General features: G+C 28.4%; 1 protein-coding gene across 2 annotated transcripts in view; it reads left to right on the top strand.

Annotated features, from left to right (window-relative positions):
• fz (frizzled) overlaps window positions 1–17,796 on the top strand; it is a 180,921-nt gene that overhangs the window by 122,008 nt on the left and 41,117 nt on the right. The window contains exon 5 of one of the 2 annotated variants that reach the window (XM_065504385.1): window positions 9,851–9,917. The exons of the other annotated variant lie outside the window; for it this stretch is intronic. Coding sequence (XP_065360457.1) covers window positions 9,851–9,900 — 50 coding nt within the window. The 3' untranslated portion in view covers window positions 9,901–9,917. Of the gene's footprint in view, window positions 1–9,850; window positions 9,918–17,796 lie in introns of those variants that run through there. 2 annotated transcript variants of the gene reach the window in all.

Genomic DNA, 17,796 nt, shown 5'->3' with positions numbered 1-17,796 from the left:
TAAATCCCCAAAATTGAATTTGGGAATTTTGGGGATTTTTTTGTGGGTGTTTGGGAATTATAGAAAATCATAATTTAAGCTGTTTACTTCATGTAGAATTCATTTTTATAACTAAAATTTAGATTTAAGAATTTTGGGAATTTTCTGGGATTTTGAAATTTAAATTGGGAATTTGTAAGAAATCAAATTTTGGCTAGAAAAATCAAATCCACATAATATTCCAAGAAAGAGGGAAATAAAATGAATATTTAGATGAAAAAAAAATCTTAAATCCCCAAAATTGAATTTGGAAATTCTGGGGATTTTGTGTTGGGAGTTTGGGAATTGTAGAAAATCATAATTTAAGCTGTTTAATTCATGTATAATTCATTTTTATTATTAAAATTTAGATTTAACAATTTTGGGAATTTTCTGGGATTTTGAAATTTAAATTGGGAATTAAAAATAATTCGTTTTTTTCGATAAAAATGCTCTACACTACACCTAAAATTATATTTGTTACATAAATCTGCATTTTAATAATATGGGTGTTTTCTGGGATTTTGAAATGAAAAAAAAGTTCCTTAAATCCCCAAAATTGAATTTGGGAATTCTGGGGATTTTTTTGTGGGAGTTTGGGAATTATAAAAAATCATAATTTAAGCTGTTTACTTCATGTAGAATTCATTTTTATTATTAAAATTTAGATTTAACAATTTTGGGAATTTTCTGGGATTTTGAAATTTAAATTGGGAATTTGTAAGAAATCGAATTTTGGCTAGAAAAATCAAATCCACATAATATTCCAAGAAATAAGGAAATAAAATGAATATTTAGAAGAAAAAAATATTAAATTCCCAAAATTAAATTTGGGTATTTTGGGGATTTTTTTGTGGGTGTTTGGGAATTATAGAAAATCATAATTTATGCTGTTTACTACATGTAGAATTCATTTTTATTATTAAAATTTAGATTTAACAATTTTGGGAATTTGCACATTTTCTGGGATTTTCAAATTTAAAATAGGAATTCAAGAAAAATATAATATTTTCGATTTTAATGTTTGGAATTATAAGGAAAACATTTTAAGAGCTTTTTAGTTCATGTGAAATAATTTTTAAAGCTTAATATTGTAATTTAACAATTTGGAAATTTTCTGGGATTTTGAAATTCAAAATGGGAATTCAAGAAAAATTCAGTATTTTAGCTTTTGCCTTGGTAAATTGGAAGAGAAGGGTTTTTTGAGGTCTTCTCTTTATATAAATTTATTTTTTATGCCTAAAATTGTAATTTAACAACTTGGGAGTTTTCTGGGATTTTAGAATTGAAAATAGGAATTAAATAAAACTGTATTTTTTTGCTAGAAATATTGACTGTTTTAGGCCTCAAACTTAAAAGTCAATATTTCACGATTCAATCAGCATTTTTAACATTATGGGATTTTCTGGGATTTTAAAATTCAAAATAGGAATTTAAAAAAATTCATATTTTTGTTAGAAAAATAGATTCCGCACGCTTCTGAATTAAAAAATTACCAGTTTTCATGATTAAATCCCCATTTAAGTTATTTGGTATTTTTCTGGGATTTTCAAATTTAAAATAGGAATTCAAGAAAAATGTATAGTTACAGTCTAATATAGGCTTAAATCGTGTTCAAAAGACATTACAGCAATTATTTCGGAACACTTCTGGTATTTTCCCCGTTTCCCTGTAAATTTTGTAAAAATGTGGGGAAGTTTTGGAAATTTTTTAATTTTTTTTTAGGAATTTAAAAAAAATAGTTTTAAAGAGTTTGTCTTTAAATAAATGCTCATAATAAATAAATTGATAAAAAAAAAATTATTATAATTTAATTTTTTGATGAATTTAAAGTTTCCCGGTAATTTTATTTGAAAATTGGAATTTCAGTTTTTTAACACTCAAATGATTTCTATAGAAAAGAAATGTTTAAATATGGATTTTAATGATTTACAATAGAAAACTGCTTAAAAAGTTGCTAGTTTTAGTTGAATTCCTGTCAAGGGAATTTTGGGGATTTTTAAATTTTTATTAGGAATTAGTCGAAACTAAAATTTAATAATATTATGGCCTTTAAACATTACAAATTTGTTTTAAAAAAGTGTTTAAAATCATTTTGAGAGCATAGGGGAATTTTCTGGGATTTTTTTTATCAAATTTGGGAATTCAAATTTTTTAAGCTAAAATGTTTTTAAAACAATTTTGAAGATGTTTTTCAAAGTATTTCAATGGAAAAATTGATAAAAACCAGAGATTTTCCTTATTGTGTGCCATTGATACAAATACAAGTATGTAGAAGTTTCCACCAACATATTGATTGACGACGACACATTTTCAAACATGATCTGCAATAATGACCATAATGCTGATGAGGAGGATGATGATGATTTGCTTGATGTAAATGTCTTTCATGACGATGTTGGATAATGATGGAAGACTTGGAAATTTTGTACTTAAATTGTTTCATACCATCACAGGCTGTGTTAAAGAAGTTGTAGTAGTTTTATTGTTAGGTATTAGCTTCTTTTGCTGCAACTCCAACTCCTTGTTTTTTTTTTTTTGCTGTGTCTTAAACAAACTTTAAGGTAAGCTGGAGTCGTTTGTATGTACATAGTTAGATAGAGAAACAATTGAACCTGAAAAACTTGTTTAAAGTTGATTGTTTTTCAAGTTGAGATTGGATGGATGGAATATACTTAGTTTTTTTTTTTAAACATTTTTGTTTGTTTTTCGTTTGTTTGTTAAGATGTAGTATGTAGTTGTTTAAGATACCACATGTTGTTGGTGTTGTATGCAGTTTTTTTTTGTTTTGCTTTTATGCAATCTAATAAATACCGGTATTTGATGAGTAGCTAAAGGTAAAATATGCTGCTGTGGGGAACTTTAAATTAAAATATTTTAAAGAAATTTCAAAAAAGTACTTTTTTGAAAATCTTGGAAAATAATAATTTTTATTAGAAAATAGCAATTTTAAATAGATTTTCAAAAAGTACTTTTTTTTACCAAAAAGTACTTTGGTACTTTTTCTTAAAAAACTTAAAAACTTGTTTAGAAATGCAAAAACTATAATTCTTTGTTCAATTTATAAGAATTATCAAAAAGATACTTTTTAAAAAAAAGTACTTTTTGTTCAAAAAAGTGATTTTTTTAACAAATTTAAAAGAATTTTCAAAAAAGTACTTTTTGAAAATCTATTTAAAAATATTGCAAAATAATAATTTTTATTAGAAACTAGCACTAGGTACTTTTTTAAAAATAAAGTACTTTTTTGACCAAAAAGTACTTTGGTACTTTTTCTTAAAATACTTAAAAACTTGTTTAAAAATGCAAAAACTATAATTCTTTGTTCAATTTATAAGAATTGTCAAAAAGATACTTTTTTAAAAAAAGTACTTTTTGTTCAAAAAAGTGATTTTTTAACAAATTTAAAAGAATTTTCAAAAAAGTACTTTTTTGAAAATCTTGTTAAATATATTGGAAATAATAATTTTTATTAGAAAATAACAAAAAGGGTACTTTTTTAAAAAAGTACCCTTTTTTACCAAAAAGTACTTTGGTACTTTTTCTTAAAAAACTTAAAAACTTGTTTAGAAATGCAAAAACTATAATTCTTTGTTCAATTTATAAGAATTATCAAAAAGATACTTTTTTAAAAAAAGTACTTTTTGTTCAAAAAAGTGATTTTTTAACAAATTTAAAAGAATTTTCAAAAAAATACTTTTTTGGAAATCTTGTTAAAAATATTGGAAATAATAATTTTTATTAGAAAATAACAAAAAGGGTACTTTTTTAAAAAAGTACTCTTTTTTACCAAAAAAGTACTTTGGTACTTTTTCTTAAAAAACTTAAAAACTTGTTTAGAAATGCAAAAACTATAATTCTTTGTTCAATTTATAAGAATTATCAAAAGGATAATTTTTTTAAAAAAAAGTACTTTTTGTTAAAAAAAGTTATTTTTTTAACAAATTTAAAAGAATTTTCAAAAAAGTACTTTTTGAAAATCTTGTTAAAAATATTGGAAATAATAATTTTTATTAGAAAATAACAAAAAGGGTACTTTTTTAAAAAAGTTCCCTTTTTTACAAAAAAGTACTTTGGTACTTTTTCTTAAAATACTTAAAAACTTGTTTAGAAATGCAAAAACTATAATTCTTTGTTCAATTTATAAGAATTGTCAAAAAGATACTTTTTTAAAAAAAGTACTTTTTGTTCAAAAAAGTGATTTTTTTAACAAATTTAAAAGAATTTTCAAAAAAGTACTTTTTTGGAAATCTTGTTAAAAATATTGGAAAATAATAATTTTTATTAGAAACTAGCAGAAAGGTACTTTTTGTACGTTTTTTTAAAAAAGTACCCTTTTTTACCAAAAAGTACTTTGGTACTTTTTCTTAAAAAACTTAAAAACTTGTTTAGAAATGCAAAAACTATAATTCTTTATTCAATTTATAAGAATTATCAAAAAGATACTTTTTTAAAAAAAAGTACTTTTTGCAAATCTATTTAAAAATATTGCAAAATAAAAATTTTTATTAGAAACTAGCAGAAAGATACTTTTTTTTTAAAAAAAAGTACTTTTTTGACCAAAAGTACTTTTTTGAATTTGGTACTTTTTCTTGAAAAACTTTAAAAACTTGTATAGAAATGAAAATGGTCCTTCAACAAAAAAGTACTTTTTTGACCAAAAAGTACTTTTAAAAAACCCGTTTTTTGTTCAATTTATAAGAATTAGCAAAGTTGTTTTAAATTCTATGGCAAATTTTCTGTTGTTTACTTAAGTTTATGTTGTTTTTGTTGCTTTTCGCTCTTTCTTATTCTGTTGCAAGAGTTTTAATTAAAATTGATTGATTGTCAATTGATTAAAAAACTTCATCAATATATAATGATTATTTTTTAATTAAAACTGAAACCAAACAATTTCACCACAGATAAAGAGAAATTTGCTATACTGCAGCACAACTACAACAGCAAGAAATTAATTTCCATAATAATTGTTGTTGCAAAAGCAATATTTTCATAAGACAAAAGTTTTAACTGTGTTCAGAGTTGGTCAGGCCACCGTTAATTTGTTATTTGAATGGGCGTTTTCTAGGCATTTATTAAAGCAATTACCGGTAATTTATTGACACACACATCTACACAAATCTACACACACTCTACCATAAACTTAGTCGTATGTATATGCAAGAACACTTGCATATAAAACTTTCATGTGAATATGGAATTAATGTCAATGGTCAAGAAATGGGTCAATTAATACATTAAAATTAATAATTTTGTTTGAAGGCTACAAATGAATAGCAAATATTCGTATGTATTTATAATGCTGGGGGATATTTGGAATATAGCTATTTGCAAAATTTATTGACAAAATGAAGAGTAAACATAAATATTAATTTAAATTAAAGAAGAATTTAAAATTTTGATAAAAAGTAAATTTTAAAGGATTTTAATAATTTCAAACTATAAATTCTTATTAAATGAATTTTTATTTGTTAAGATTTAATTTTTATAAACAAATTCAAGTTTTGAAAAAAGTGGGAATTTTGGGGATTTTTTTAAATTTTCTGGGAATTTAAAAAATTTAATAATTACCTTAAAAAACAAATTTTTAAGACTTCTAGAGTTTAAAATTAACAAAAAAACACAAAAATTGAAGTGGGATATTTTCTGGGATTTTCATTTTTAAAATGGGAATTTAAATTGTTTCCTCTAAAATAGTTTTTTTTCTTAAAGAAATTCATTTCTACCACAAAAATGTAAAGTTTTTGGACAAAAAATACAAAAGGGAATTTTGGGGATTTTTAAAATTTGGCTGGGAATTTAAAAAAGAAACAATAATTATGAACAATTAGATTTATAAATAACTTAAATAATTCATTTGTAGCGCAAAAATGTTAAATTTGGTAAAAATTTTAAGTCGGGAAATTTTCTGGGATTTTGATTTTAAAAATGGGAATTTAAATTTTTTCCTCAAAAATTATTTTTTACTTAAAAATAACTTTAAATGTGAGATTCTGAAGCTAATACTAAAAAAATCCATTAAATTTAAAACTGGGGAACTTTCTGGGATTTTAGTTTTTAAATTAGGAATTAAAATTTTTGTTTAAAAATTAGTTTTTTACATAATACAATTAAGTTTCTTCGCAATATTTTGATTTTTGTAATGAAATTTTGCAGAAAATACGACAAGGTATTTTGGGAATTTTAATAAATTTTTTTGGGAATTTAAAAATAATTATATTTCAAGATTTTCTGACTAAAAATAAGTTTAATTGTAAGCTGTAGAATCCAAAACTAAGAAAAAATAATTAATTTAAAAACTGGGGAACTTTCTGGGATTTTAGTTTTTAAATTGGGAATTAAAATTTTTGTTTAGAAATCAGTTTTTTACATAATACAATTAAGTTTCTTCGCAATAATTTGATTTTTGTAATGAAATTTTGCAGAAAATACGACAAGGTATTTTGGGGATTTTAATAAATTTTTTGGGAATTTAAAAAAATAATATTTCAAGATTTTGTGACTAGAAATAAGTTTAATTGTGAGCTGTAGAATCCAAAACTAAGAAAAAATAATTAATTTAAAAACTGGGGAACTTTCTGGGATTTTAGTTTTTAAATTGGGAATTAAAATTTTTGTTTAAAAATTAGTTTTTTACATAATACAATTAAGTTTCTTCGCAATATTTTGATTTTTGTAATGAAATTTTGCAGAAAATATGACAAGGAATTTTGGGAATTTTTATAAATTTTTTGGGAATTTAAAAAAATTGTATTTCAAGATTTTCTGACTAAAAATAAGTTTAATTGTGAGCTGCAGAATCTAAAACTAAGTAAAATCCATTAAATTTAAAACTGGGGAACTTTCTGGGATTTTAGTTTTTCAATTGGGAATTCAAATTTTTGTTTAAAAATTAGTTTTTACACAATAAAATTGAGATTCTTCACAATATTTGGATTTTAATAATGAAATTTTGCAGAAAATATGACAGGGTATTTTGGGGATTTTAATAAATTTTTTTGGGAATTTGAAAAAATTATTATTTATTAAAATTCCCTTGCTTCCCCGGTTTTTTGCTTGTAATTTAAGCGTTTTTATAAAATTTATTTTTTAGTAATCATAGAAAAGTTTTAGTTAGAACCACAATCAGATAACTTTTCGTAGCAACCACCAAATCATTTTTCATGTTACACCAAAGGCATCATGGAACAATAAATTTTCACTAAAAAAAAAGACCAAACAAAACAAGACAGACAGACAACCTGGCACAACCGTGTACTGGTAAATGGCTGAACCGCATGTTATTTGAACATTTAATTATTAATCATTTTATTATGAAAAGTCATGTTTAAACACTAAAACAAATGCTAAAAAAAAAGAAAAAAGAAAAATTGAACGCGTTCTTGGGTTTTCTTTTTTTTATTCTTTTTCGCACGCCAACTTTCATTAGGTTTGCTTCATTGGAATACATTTGTCTTTCAACCAGGAACATAAATGAAACACCCCACCAGCTAAACAAAAAATAAAAATATAAAAATAACAGTGAGTATCAAGACGATGATTGTGGTTCTACTTGTGTTGTTATCTAAAGCATTTAAGCTCATCTAATGCTCGATTTATCTGCTTCATTTTCCCGAGTTTTATGCACAAATTTTGTGTTTCAGTTACAGAAAGCGAAGAAAAACACCAGTGACGCGTGTTGGGTTTTGCGATTTTTCACATGATTGAAATAAATTAGTTCAAGTTGGGGTTCATTTCATTTCATTTTTTTTTACTTACGAAAAGAAGCTTTGGGTAAGGTGGCAAATGTAAAACCGGTAAGAAATATTTACAGTCATTTGTAGCAGTAGTTGGCTGGCAGTGGAGTTGTTGATGATGTTGCTGCTGCTGCTGCTGGAAATGAAGTACTCTCTTACAAGTAATATTAGTAGAAATTGCCAAAGATGTATTAGCAATTGCTAACAAGAATTTGAACATTTCGAATATTTGCACATATGTAAAAGTTTAGAAATTAAGTGGAAATTTAGAAGAGAACAGGGAAGTAAAGGAATGAAATCGATTAGGGGGTGAACTTAAAGAAGTCAATTGACTTATCTATAGACTATATGTGTCCCAATTCTGTAGTCTAAAGACTAGTCCTTGCTCTCTAGTCTTAAGACAAGTCCTTACGCTCTAATCTATAGACTAGTTCTAACTATCTAGTGTGAAGACTAGTCCTATTCTCTAGTCTATATACTAGTCCATATTCCATACACTAGTCCATACACTCTAGTCTTGGATAGAATACAGAGAAAGAATTACTCTGGTGTATTGTCTGATCTGCATGGTCTGATCTGCATGGTCTGATCTGCATGGTCTGATCTGCATGGTCTGATCTGCATGGTCTGATCTGTATGGTCTGCTCAATGGTCTGGTCTATGGTCTGGTCTATGGTCTGGTCTATGGTCTGGTCTATGGTCTGGTCTATGGTCTGGTCTGGTCTATGGTCTGGTCTATGGTCTGGTCTATGGTCTGGTCTATGGTCTGGTCTATGGTCTGGTCTGCTCTATGGTCTGGTCTATGGTCTGGTCTGCTCTATGGTCTGGTCTATGGTCTGGTCTATGGTCTGGTCTATGGTCTGGTCTATGGTCTGGTCTATGGTCTGGTCTATGGTCTGGTCTATGGTCTGGTCTATGGTCTGGTCTATGGTCTGGTCTATGGTCTGGTCTATGGTCTGGTCTATGGTCTGGTCTATGGTCTGGTCTATGGTCTGGTCTATGGTCTGGTCTATGGTCTGGTCTATGGTCTGGTCTATGGTCTGGTCTATGGTCTGGTCTATGGTCTGGTCTATGGTCTGGTCTATGGTCTGGTCTATGGTCTGGTCTATGGTCTGGTCTATGGTCTGGTCTATGGTCTGGTCTATGGTCTGGTCTATGGTCTGGTCTATGGTCTGGTCTATGGTCTGGTCTATGGTCTGGTCTATGGTCTGGTCTATGGTCTGGTCTATGGTCTGGTCTATGGTCTGGTCTATGGTCTGGTCTATGGTCTGGTCTATTGTCTGGTCTATGGTCTGGTCTATGGTCTGGTCTATGGTCTGGTCTATGGTCTGGTCTATGGTCTGGTCTATGGTCTGGTCTATGGTCTGGTCTATGGTCTGGTCTATGGTCTGGTCTATGGTCTGGTCTATGGTCTGGTCTATGGTCTGGTCTATGGTCTGGTCTATGGTCTGGTCTATGGTCTGGTCTATGGTCTGGTCTATGGTCTGGTCTATGGTCTGGTCTATGGTCTGGTCTATGGTCTGGTCTATGGTCTAGTCTATGGTCTGGTCTATGGTCTGGTCTATGGTCTGGTCTATGGTCTGGTCTATGGTCTTGTCTGGTCTATGGTCATGTCTGGTCTATGGTCTGGTCTATGGTCTGGTTTATGGTCTAGTCTATGGTCTGGTCTATGGTCTGGTCTATGGTCTGGTCTATGGTCTAGTCTATGGTCTGGTCTATGGTCTGGTCTATGGTCTGGTCTATGGTCTGGTCTATGGTCTGGTCTATGGTCTTGTCTGGTCTATGGTCATGTCTGGTCTATGGTCTGGTCTATGGTCTGGTCTATGGTCTGGTTTATGGTCATGTCTGGTCTGGTCTGGTCTATGGTCTATGGTCTTGTCTGGTCTTGTCTGGTCTTGTCTGGTCTTGTCTGGTCTTGTCTGGTCTTGTCTGGTCTTGTCTGGTCTTGTCTTGTCTGGTCTATGGTCTAGTCTATGGTCTAGTCTATGGTCTAGTCTATGGTCTGGTCTATGGTCTGGTTTATGGTCTGGTCTTTAAATTAACATTTATCTAAATTTTTGCTGCAATTAACAATAATATTTCTCTTTTCTTTGCAGGTATGTTTTCCAAACTTTTGTTATTGAAAAATTGTAACCAAATTTGGTGAGTTGTTGAAAATTATTTCTGGGATTGATTGTTTAATAAGGACAAGATTTTATACTTTTATTTGTCTGTGTTACACTTCCTTCCCCAACTATATCTCCTCCATTCGTCCATACAAATGATAATATTTTAAGAAAGATTGTAAGCATAAAAAACCCACATGTTACATGTCTTCCGATGAAAGCATCCAAATGTCTTGTATGCCATAACTAGTACAATGTACAAAAAGACAGGCGAACGGACGGCCGGACAGACAGACAGCTTTAACATGAACATATTAATTATACCAAGAATCTAATGAAAAGAAACTACAAACATGGAAACCAAAATCGCAAGAGCTCTATGGACTGGAGGAGAAGACAAAAGACAAAGTATTCCGTTACCTGTGTGCAATGTGTGGCTGAAACGTACAAACGTTGAAAGCTCCAAATACATCATCATTTACACCAGCAAAAGTTGTTCGACTAACCAGACAACAAACATTTGGAGTTTGAATATGTTTTTTTTGTTCAAGAAACATGGAATAATTAGTGTTTGAATGTGTTTGCCGGTACAAGTGTTTGTAGGTTTGTCAAGAAATCAAGACAAATTAACCAATGTTAACACTAATAAGCTGGATATACTGTGACGATTCTATACAGTTGTTCTTTCAATACTTTATATGGAGATATTAATATGAGGAAATATTTAAAATCATGTAATACACATTTCCATAAAATTGTGCACTCATTTTGAATTGATTTCAGTTTCAAAGTGTTGCTGTTTTGTTGTTTTGAATGTCCAAGACACACAGAAATAGTTGTCACCTTTTGTTTAGTTTTTGAATATTTCTTTACAACTCAGTTATGATTCAATCATTTATTATTAAATCCCCACTAAAGTTATGCCAGTTTGTCTGTCTGTCTGGCTGTCTGTCCCTCCGACTCTATTCGGCTGTGTCGTTTGAATCGTCGTTGTTATCGTCATCGTAGTATGTCTCCATTTGTCTAACACTCTGTCACTTTATAAGCTTCTTAACCAATTTAAGTCAAATGTGACCTGATTTTATGGCTGTAATGTGAGTTACTGACTGATTTTGCTTTTGCCCAACTGCCTGCCTGCCTGGGTGAGTGCTGGCTGCTTGGCCTGCCTTTAGCTTTTGTCAACACAAAATTTAATTAAAAAATCCTAAAAGTCTTAGCAATGGCAAAATGGTAAGTGCCAGTACATATCTCTTTAACATAGAAATAGCATTAGTATTGAAGATTTTGTTTTTGTCTTCTAGTTACTATATTTTTGGGTGTGTGTTTTGGTTTTTTTGTGCTTAAGACAGCATAAAATGTATGTTAAATCATAAATATTGAGTTACTTTTAAGCTGATTATTGGCCAGAGTTTTAACAATTTCCTATTTTTTTTAATGTTTTTTAGACGAAAATGAAAAACTAACAAACATTATTGAAATTGTGTAGAAATGAAATTTTAATTAAAAAATTAATTGAATAAGACAAAGGCATATGCTCTACATCCTATAGTTTTAAAATCAAACACAAGAAATTAAACACGATTTTATGATTTAAGGAATACTGAGGCAATATTTGTGAGAGCAGACCATTGAGGCAGACCATAGACCAGACCAGACCATAGACCAGACCATAGACCAGACCATAGACCAGACCATAGACCAGACCATAGACCAGACCATAGACCAGACCATAGACCAGACCATAGACCAGACCATAGACCAGACCATAGACCAGACCATAGACATGACCAAAGACCAGACCATAGACCAGACCATAGACCAGACCATAGACCAGACCATAGACCAGACCATAGACCAGACCATAGACCAGACCATAGACCAGACCATAGACCAGACCATAGACCAGACCATAGACCAGACCATAGACCAGACCATAGACCAGACCATAGACCAGACCATAGACCAGACCATAGACCAGACCATAGACCAGACCATAGACCAGACCATAGACCAGACCATAGACCAGACCATAGACCAGACCATAGACCAGACCATAGACCAGACCATAGACCAGACCATAGACCAGACCATAGACCAGACCATAGACATGACCAAAGACCAGATCGATTTGAGCTGCAATCGTTGTACAATTTCAGCTTCATTCATGAGTCTTTATGTTATTCGATTTCAGAATCAATCATGGTTCAGTTTTAGTTTCAATCATAGGTCTTGCAGTGGATCAATTTCAGCTTCAATCATTGATCTTAATGAAGTTCAATTTCAGCAACAAACATTATTCGATTTGATCTGCGATCGTAGTTCGATTTCAGCTTCAATCGTATGTCTTTATATGGATCAATTTCAGCTTCAATCATTGGTCTTTATATTATTCGATTTCAGAATCAATCATGGTTCAGTTTTAGCTTCAATCATAGGTCTTTCTGTGGATCAATTTCAGCTTCAATCATTGGTCTTAATGAAGATCAATTTCAGCAACAATCATAATTCGATTTGATCGTAGTTCGATTTCAGCTTCAATCGTGTCTTTATATGGCTAAATTTTAACTTCAATCGTAGGTCTTTATATGGATCAACTTTAGTTTCAATCATAGTCCAAATTTGGCTTGAATTGTAGATCTTTATTTGGATAAATTTCAGCTTCAATCGTAGGTATTAATGTAGTTCAATTTCAGCTTCAAGCAGTGATTCAGTTTCAGCGTCAATCGTAGGTCTTAATGTAGTTAAATTTTATCGAATAAAATACTAGTTTTTCAGAAATCAATTTTCCAAAAAGTAGTAAAATGCTTATTTTATAAAAAGTACTAAAATACTACTTTTTTAAAAAGAACAAAAATACTACTTTTTTGAAAAGTACTAAAATACTACTTTTTTAAAAAGTATTAAAATACTATTTTTTCAAAAGGTAGTAAAATACTTTTTAAAAAAGTACTAAAATTATTTTTTAAAACGTATTAAAATACTACTATTTTAAAAGTACTAAACTACTACTTTTTTAAAAAGTACTAAAATACTACTTTTTTAAAATGTATTAAAATACTACTTTTTTTAAAAAGTACTAAAATACTACTTTTTTAAAAAGTACTAAAATACTATTTTTAAAAAATGTACTGAAACTACATACTTTCAGATTCAATAATGATCAGATACTAATTTTTCAAAAATCAGTTTTTAAAAAAGTACTAAAATACTAAGTTTTTAAAAAGTACTAAAATACTACTTTTTCAAGAAGTACTAAAATACTACTTTTTTAAAACTTTAGTACGTTTACTACTTTTTCAAGAAGTACTAATATACAAAAAGTTCTAAAATACTACTGTTTTAAAAAGTACTAAAATACTACTTTTTTAAAAAAGTACTAAAATACTACTTTTTTAAAAAGTACTAAAATACTACTTTTTCAAAAATTACTTAAATACTACTTTTCTAAAAAGTACTAAACTACTTTTTTAAAAAGTACTAAAAACTAATTTTTCTAGAAGTACAAAAATACTACCTTTTCAAAATGTACTAAAATACTACTTTTTTAAAAAGTACTAAAATACTACTTCTTTTAAAAATTACTAAAATACTACTTTTTTAAAAAGTACTAAAATACTACTTTTTTAAAAAGTACTAAAATACTACTTTTTTAAAAAGTACTAAAATACTACTTTTTTAAAAAGTACTAAAATACTACTTTTTTAAAAAGTACTAAAATACTACTTTTTTAAAAAGTACTAAAATACTACTTTTTTAAAAAGTACTAAAATACTACTTTTTTAAAAAGTACTAAAATACTACTTTTTTAAAAAGTACTAAAATACTACTTTTTTAAAAAGTACTAAAATACTACTTTTTTAAAAAGTACTAAAATACTACTTTTTTAAAAAGTACTAAAATACTACTTTTTTTTAAAGTACTAAAATACTACTTTATTAAAAAGTACTAAAATACTACTTTTTTAAAAAGTACTAAAATACTACTTTTTTAAAATGTACTAAAATACTACTTTTTCAAAAAAGTTGTAAAATACTATTTTTAAAAAATGCACTAAAATACTACTTTTTACAAAAACGTTGTGCTCTGTAGAGCTAAAATCTTACTTTGAAAATGTTTGAACCTTTCTCCTTTTAAATTCATTTATATATTTGGTTATTTACTCATACATATTTCCATAGATTATGAACCAATTTTTCTGGAATTCTTAGAATCTTTAAAACTCCAACAAAAGTTTTGTAATTTATCTCAAAACTTTCAAAATTTGATTTCAACTAACCTCCACCAGAACCTACTTTCTTTTTTTTTTAAACATTTCCTGTCAAAATATATCGTTTTAACACTTACAAAATGGTGTCTTTAAATCTGGCAATTATTTACAAAATATTTTTGCTTCTTTAACGGAAGACCAATAAAAAGATAAATCTGGTTTTAGTTTAGGAGAAACAAAGTAAACTAATCTGCTGTAAAACTAAAATGATTTATAACGCATTAAGGCGACAATTTCTATAGTTCATTTCAATTATGAAATGTGTAATTTATTTGGGTGACGATGGCTATCTTACACAGTTATTAAGAAAGCCAGGACTAGTTTTTAACATGCAAAACTTTAATTGTATGTTCTCTGATTACTTCAAACGCAAAAAACGATGACACAATTTTTGCCACTAAATGTTTATTAAACACTTAACACACAATATTTTCAGCAAAATGTCTTGAAAAATCTAGGCAACACAGAGATAGATTAAGTTCCTAACGCCATTTATTGCAACGAACCGTTAAATTGTTTTCCCCCTTTAAATTTTTTTTGAAAGCAATTTGCCAAAATGCAAAATTTCATACACATATGATGATATTGTTGCCATATTAAATATGCCAAAAATTATCTTTATATTTTCTTTTATAGATCTCTTTAAAGCTTTAAAGAATTTTTAACGGTTTTTGTTTTCTATAAGGAACCCATAAATTCATGTTTAGGTTGCATGAAAGAAAAAACTAACGCTTTTTGTTTGTTAGGAAAATGTTGCTAAACATTTTCACCTCTTAATAACATGGACACGCACTCACGCATAAGCTGTTGCGGCCAAGATAGCAATCTGTTACTTTCGGAGGAGATGCAAATTATAACCGAGCACCCAAAAGGATGGAAACAAATAGTTTTAGTCAGTTGTATGCAATAATGGTCGGTCATGTTTGTAAATAACACTTTTGCATTTGGACCAATCTGTTTCTATTTATTTCGTATTTTTTTTTCTCTTTTCTTGTTGCAGTCAGCAGCCAGGCAATGAATTGGCATGAAAATGTATTTTTTTTTTGTTGTTAAAGACCGTATCAAACGCAAAGAATAATGTCTAACGCCAAAAAGACACACACAAAAAAATAAATAAATAACTAAATGTTTGTCTTACAGTAGGGGGACTAGGAATTGCAACAGTTAGAAATTCAAGGTTCGAAGGACCATTTTTTGGAAGCTGTATTTTAGCTTCAATAACAGTTTAAATTTAGGTCTTTATGTAGTTCAACTTTAGTTTCAATCATAGTCCTGTTTTAGCTTCAATCTTAGGTCTTTATTTCGATCAATTTCAGCTTCAATCATCATAGGTCTTACTGTAGTTCATCTTTTGCTTCAATCGTTGGTCTTTATTTCAAATCAATTTCAGCTTCAATCGTAGGTCTTCATATAGTTTAATATTACCATCAATAATAGTCCTATTTCAGCTTCACTCGTAGGTCTTTATGTGGATCAATTTTACCTTCAATCATGGTCCTATTTTAGCTTCAATTCTAGGTCTTTATTAGAATAAATTTTAGCTTCAATCGTATGTCTCTATGTGGATAAATTTTAGCTTCAATCATTGGTCATAATGGAGTTCAATTTCAGCTTCAATCATAGTTTGATTTGATCTGTTCAATTTCAGCTTCAATCTTTGGTCATTATATGGATCAATTTTAGCTTCAATCGTAGGTCTTCATGTAGTTCAACTTTAGCTTCAATCATAGTCCTATTTTAGCTTCAATCCAAGGTCTTTATGTGGATAAATTTTAGCTTCAATCATAGTCCAGTTTAGCTTCAATCTTAGGACTTTATTTGAATAAATTTTAGCTTCAATCATTGGTCTTTATGTAGTTCAACATAAGCTTCAGTCAAGTCATATTTTACCTTCAATCGTATTACTTTATTTGAATCAATTTCAGCTTCAATCGTAGGTCTCCATGTTCAAATGTAGCTTCAATCATACTCCTATTTTAGCTTCAATCATAGGTCTTTATTTGGATCAATTTCAGCTTCAATCGTAGGTCTTCATATAGTTAATATTACCATCTATAATGGTCGTATTCTAGCTTCAATCGTAGGTCTTTATGTGGATCAATATTACCTTCAATCATGGTCCTATTTTAGCTTCAATCGTAGGTCTGTATGTGGATCAATTTTATCTTCAATCATTGGTCATAATGGATTTCAATTTCAGCTTTAATCATAGTTTGATTTGATCTGCGATCGTAGTTCAATTTCAGCTTCAATCTTAGGTCATTATATGGATCAATTTTAGCTTCAATCATAGTCCTATTTTAGCTTCAATCTTAGGACTTTATTTGAATAAATTTTAGCTTCAATCATAGGTCTTCATGTAGTTCAACTTTAGCTTCAATCATAGTCCTATTTTACCTTCATTTGAATCAATTTCCTCTTCAATCGTAGGTCTCCATGTTCAAATGTAGCTTCAATCATAGTCCTATTTTAGCTTCAATCTTAAGTCTTTATTTGAATAAATTTTAGCTTCAATCATAGGTCTTTGTTGGAATCAATTTCTGCCTCAATCGTAGTTCCTCAGGGTCAAATTTAGCGTCAACCATAGTCCTATTTTAGCTTCAATCTTAGAGTTTTATATGGATAAATGTTAGCTGCAATCGTAGGTCTTAAGTTCAACTTAAGCTTCAATCATAGTCCTGTTTTAGATTCAATTGTTGGTATTTTTTTTTGGATCAATTTCCGCTTCAATCATTGATCTTATAGTTTAATTTTAACATCAATCATAGTCCTATTTTAGCTTCAATAATTGTTCAATCATTGTTCAGTTTCGCTTCAATCGTAGGTCTTTATGTGGATCAATATCAAGTACAATCATTGATCTTAATTTAGGTTAAAATACTACTTTTTCTAAAAAATACTACTTTTTCTAAAAGTATTTTTCTAAAGTAGTAAAATACTACTTTTTCTAAAAGTATTAAAATACTACTTTTTCTAAAAGTATTAAAATACTACTTTTTCTAAAAGTAGTAAAATACTACTTTTTCTAAAAGTAGTAAAATACTACTTTTTCATAAAATAGTAAAATACTACTTTTTCTAAAAGTAAAATACTACTTTTTCAAAAAAATACTACTTTTTCTAAAAGTAGTAAAATACTACTTTTTCTAAAAGTAGTAAAATACTACTTTTTCAAAAAGTAGTAAAATACTACTATTTCAAAAAGTAGTAAAATACTACTATTTCTAAAAGTAGTAAAATACTACTTTTTCTAAAAGTAGTAAAATACTACTTTTTCAAAAAGTAGTAAAATACTACTATTTCTAAAAGTAGTAAAATACTACTTTTTCTAAAAGTAGTAAAAGTAGTTTTTCTAAAAGTAGTAAATACTACTTTTTCAAAAAGTAGTAAAATACTACTTTTTCTAAAAGTAGTAAAATACTACTTTTTCTAAAAGTATTAAAATACTACTTTTTCTAGAAGTAGTGAAATACTACTTTTTCTAAAAGTAGTAAAATACTACTTTTTCTAAAAGTATTAAAATACTACTTTTTCTAGAAGTAGTGAAATACTACTTTTTCTAAAAGTTGTGAAATACTACTTTTTCTAAAAGTAGTAAAATACTACTTTTCTTAAAGGAGTAAAATACTACTTTTTCTAAAAGTAGTAAAATACTACTTTTTCTAAAAGTA

Source organism: Calliphora vicina, chromosome 3 (assembly GCF_958450345.1).
Source record: "Calliphora vicina chromosome 3, idCalVici1.1, whole genome shotgun sequence".
NCBI lineage: Eukaryota > Metazoa > Arthropoda > Insecta > Diptera > Calliphoridae > Calliphora > Calliphora vicina.
Note: the sequence above shows the minus strand (reverse complement) of the source record. Positions and strands in the feature narration are given on the sequence as shown.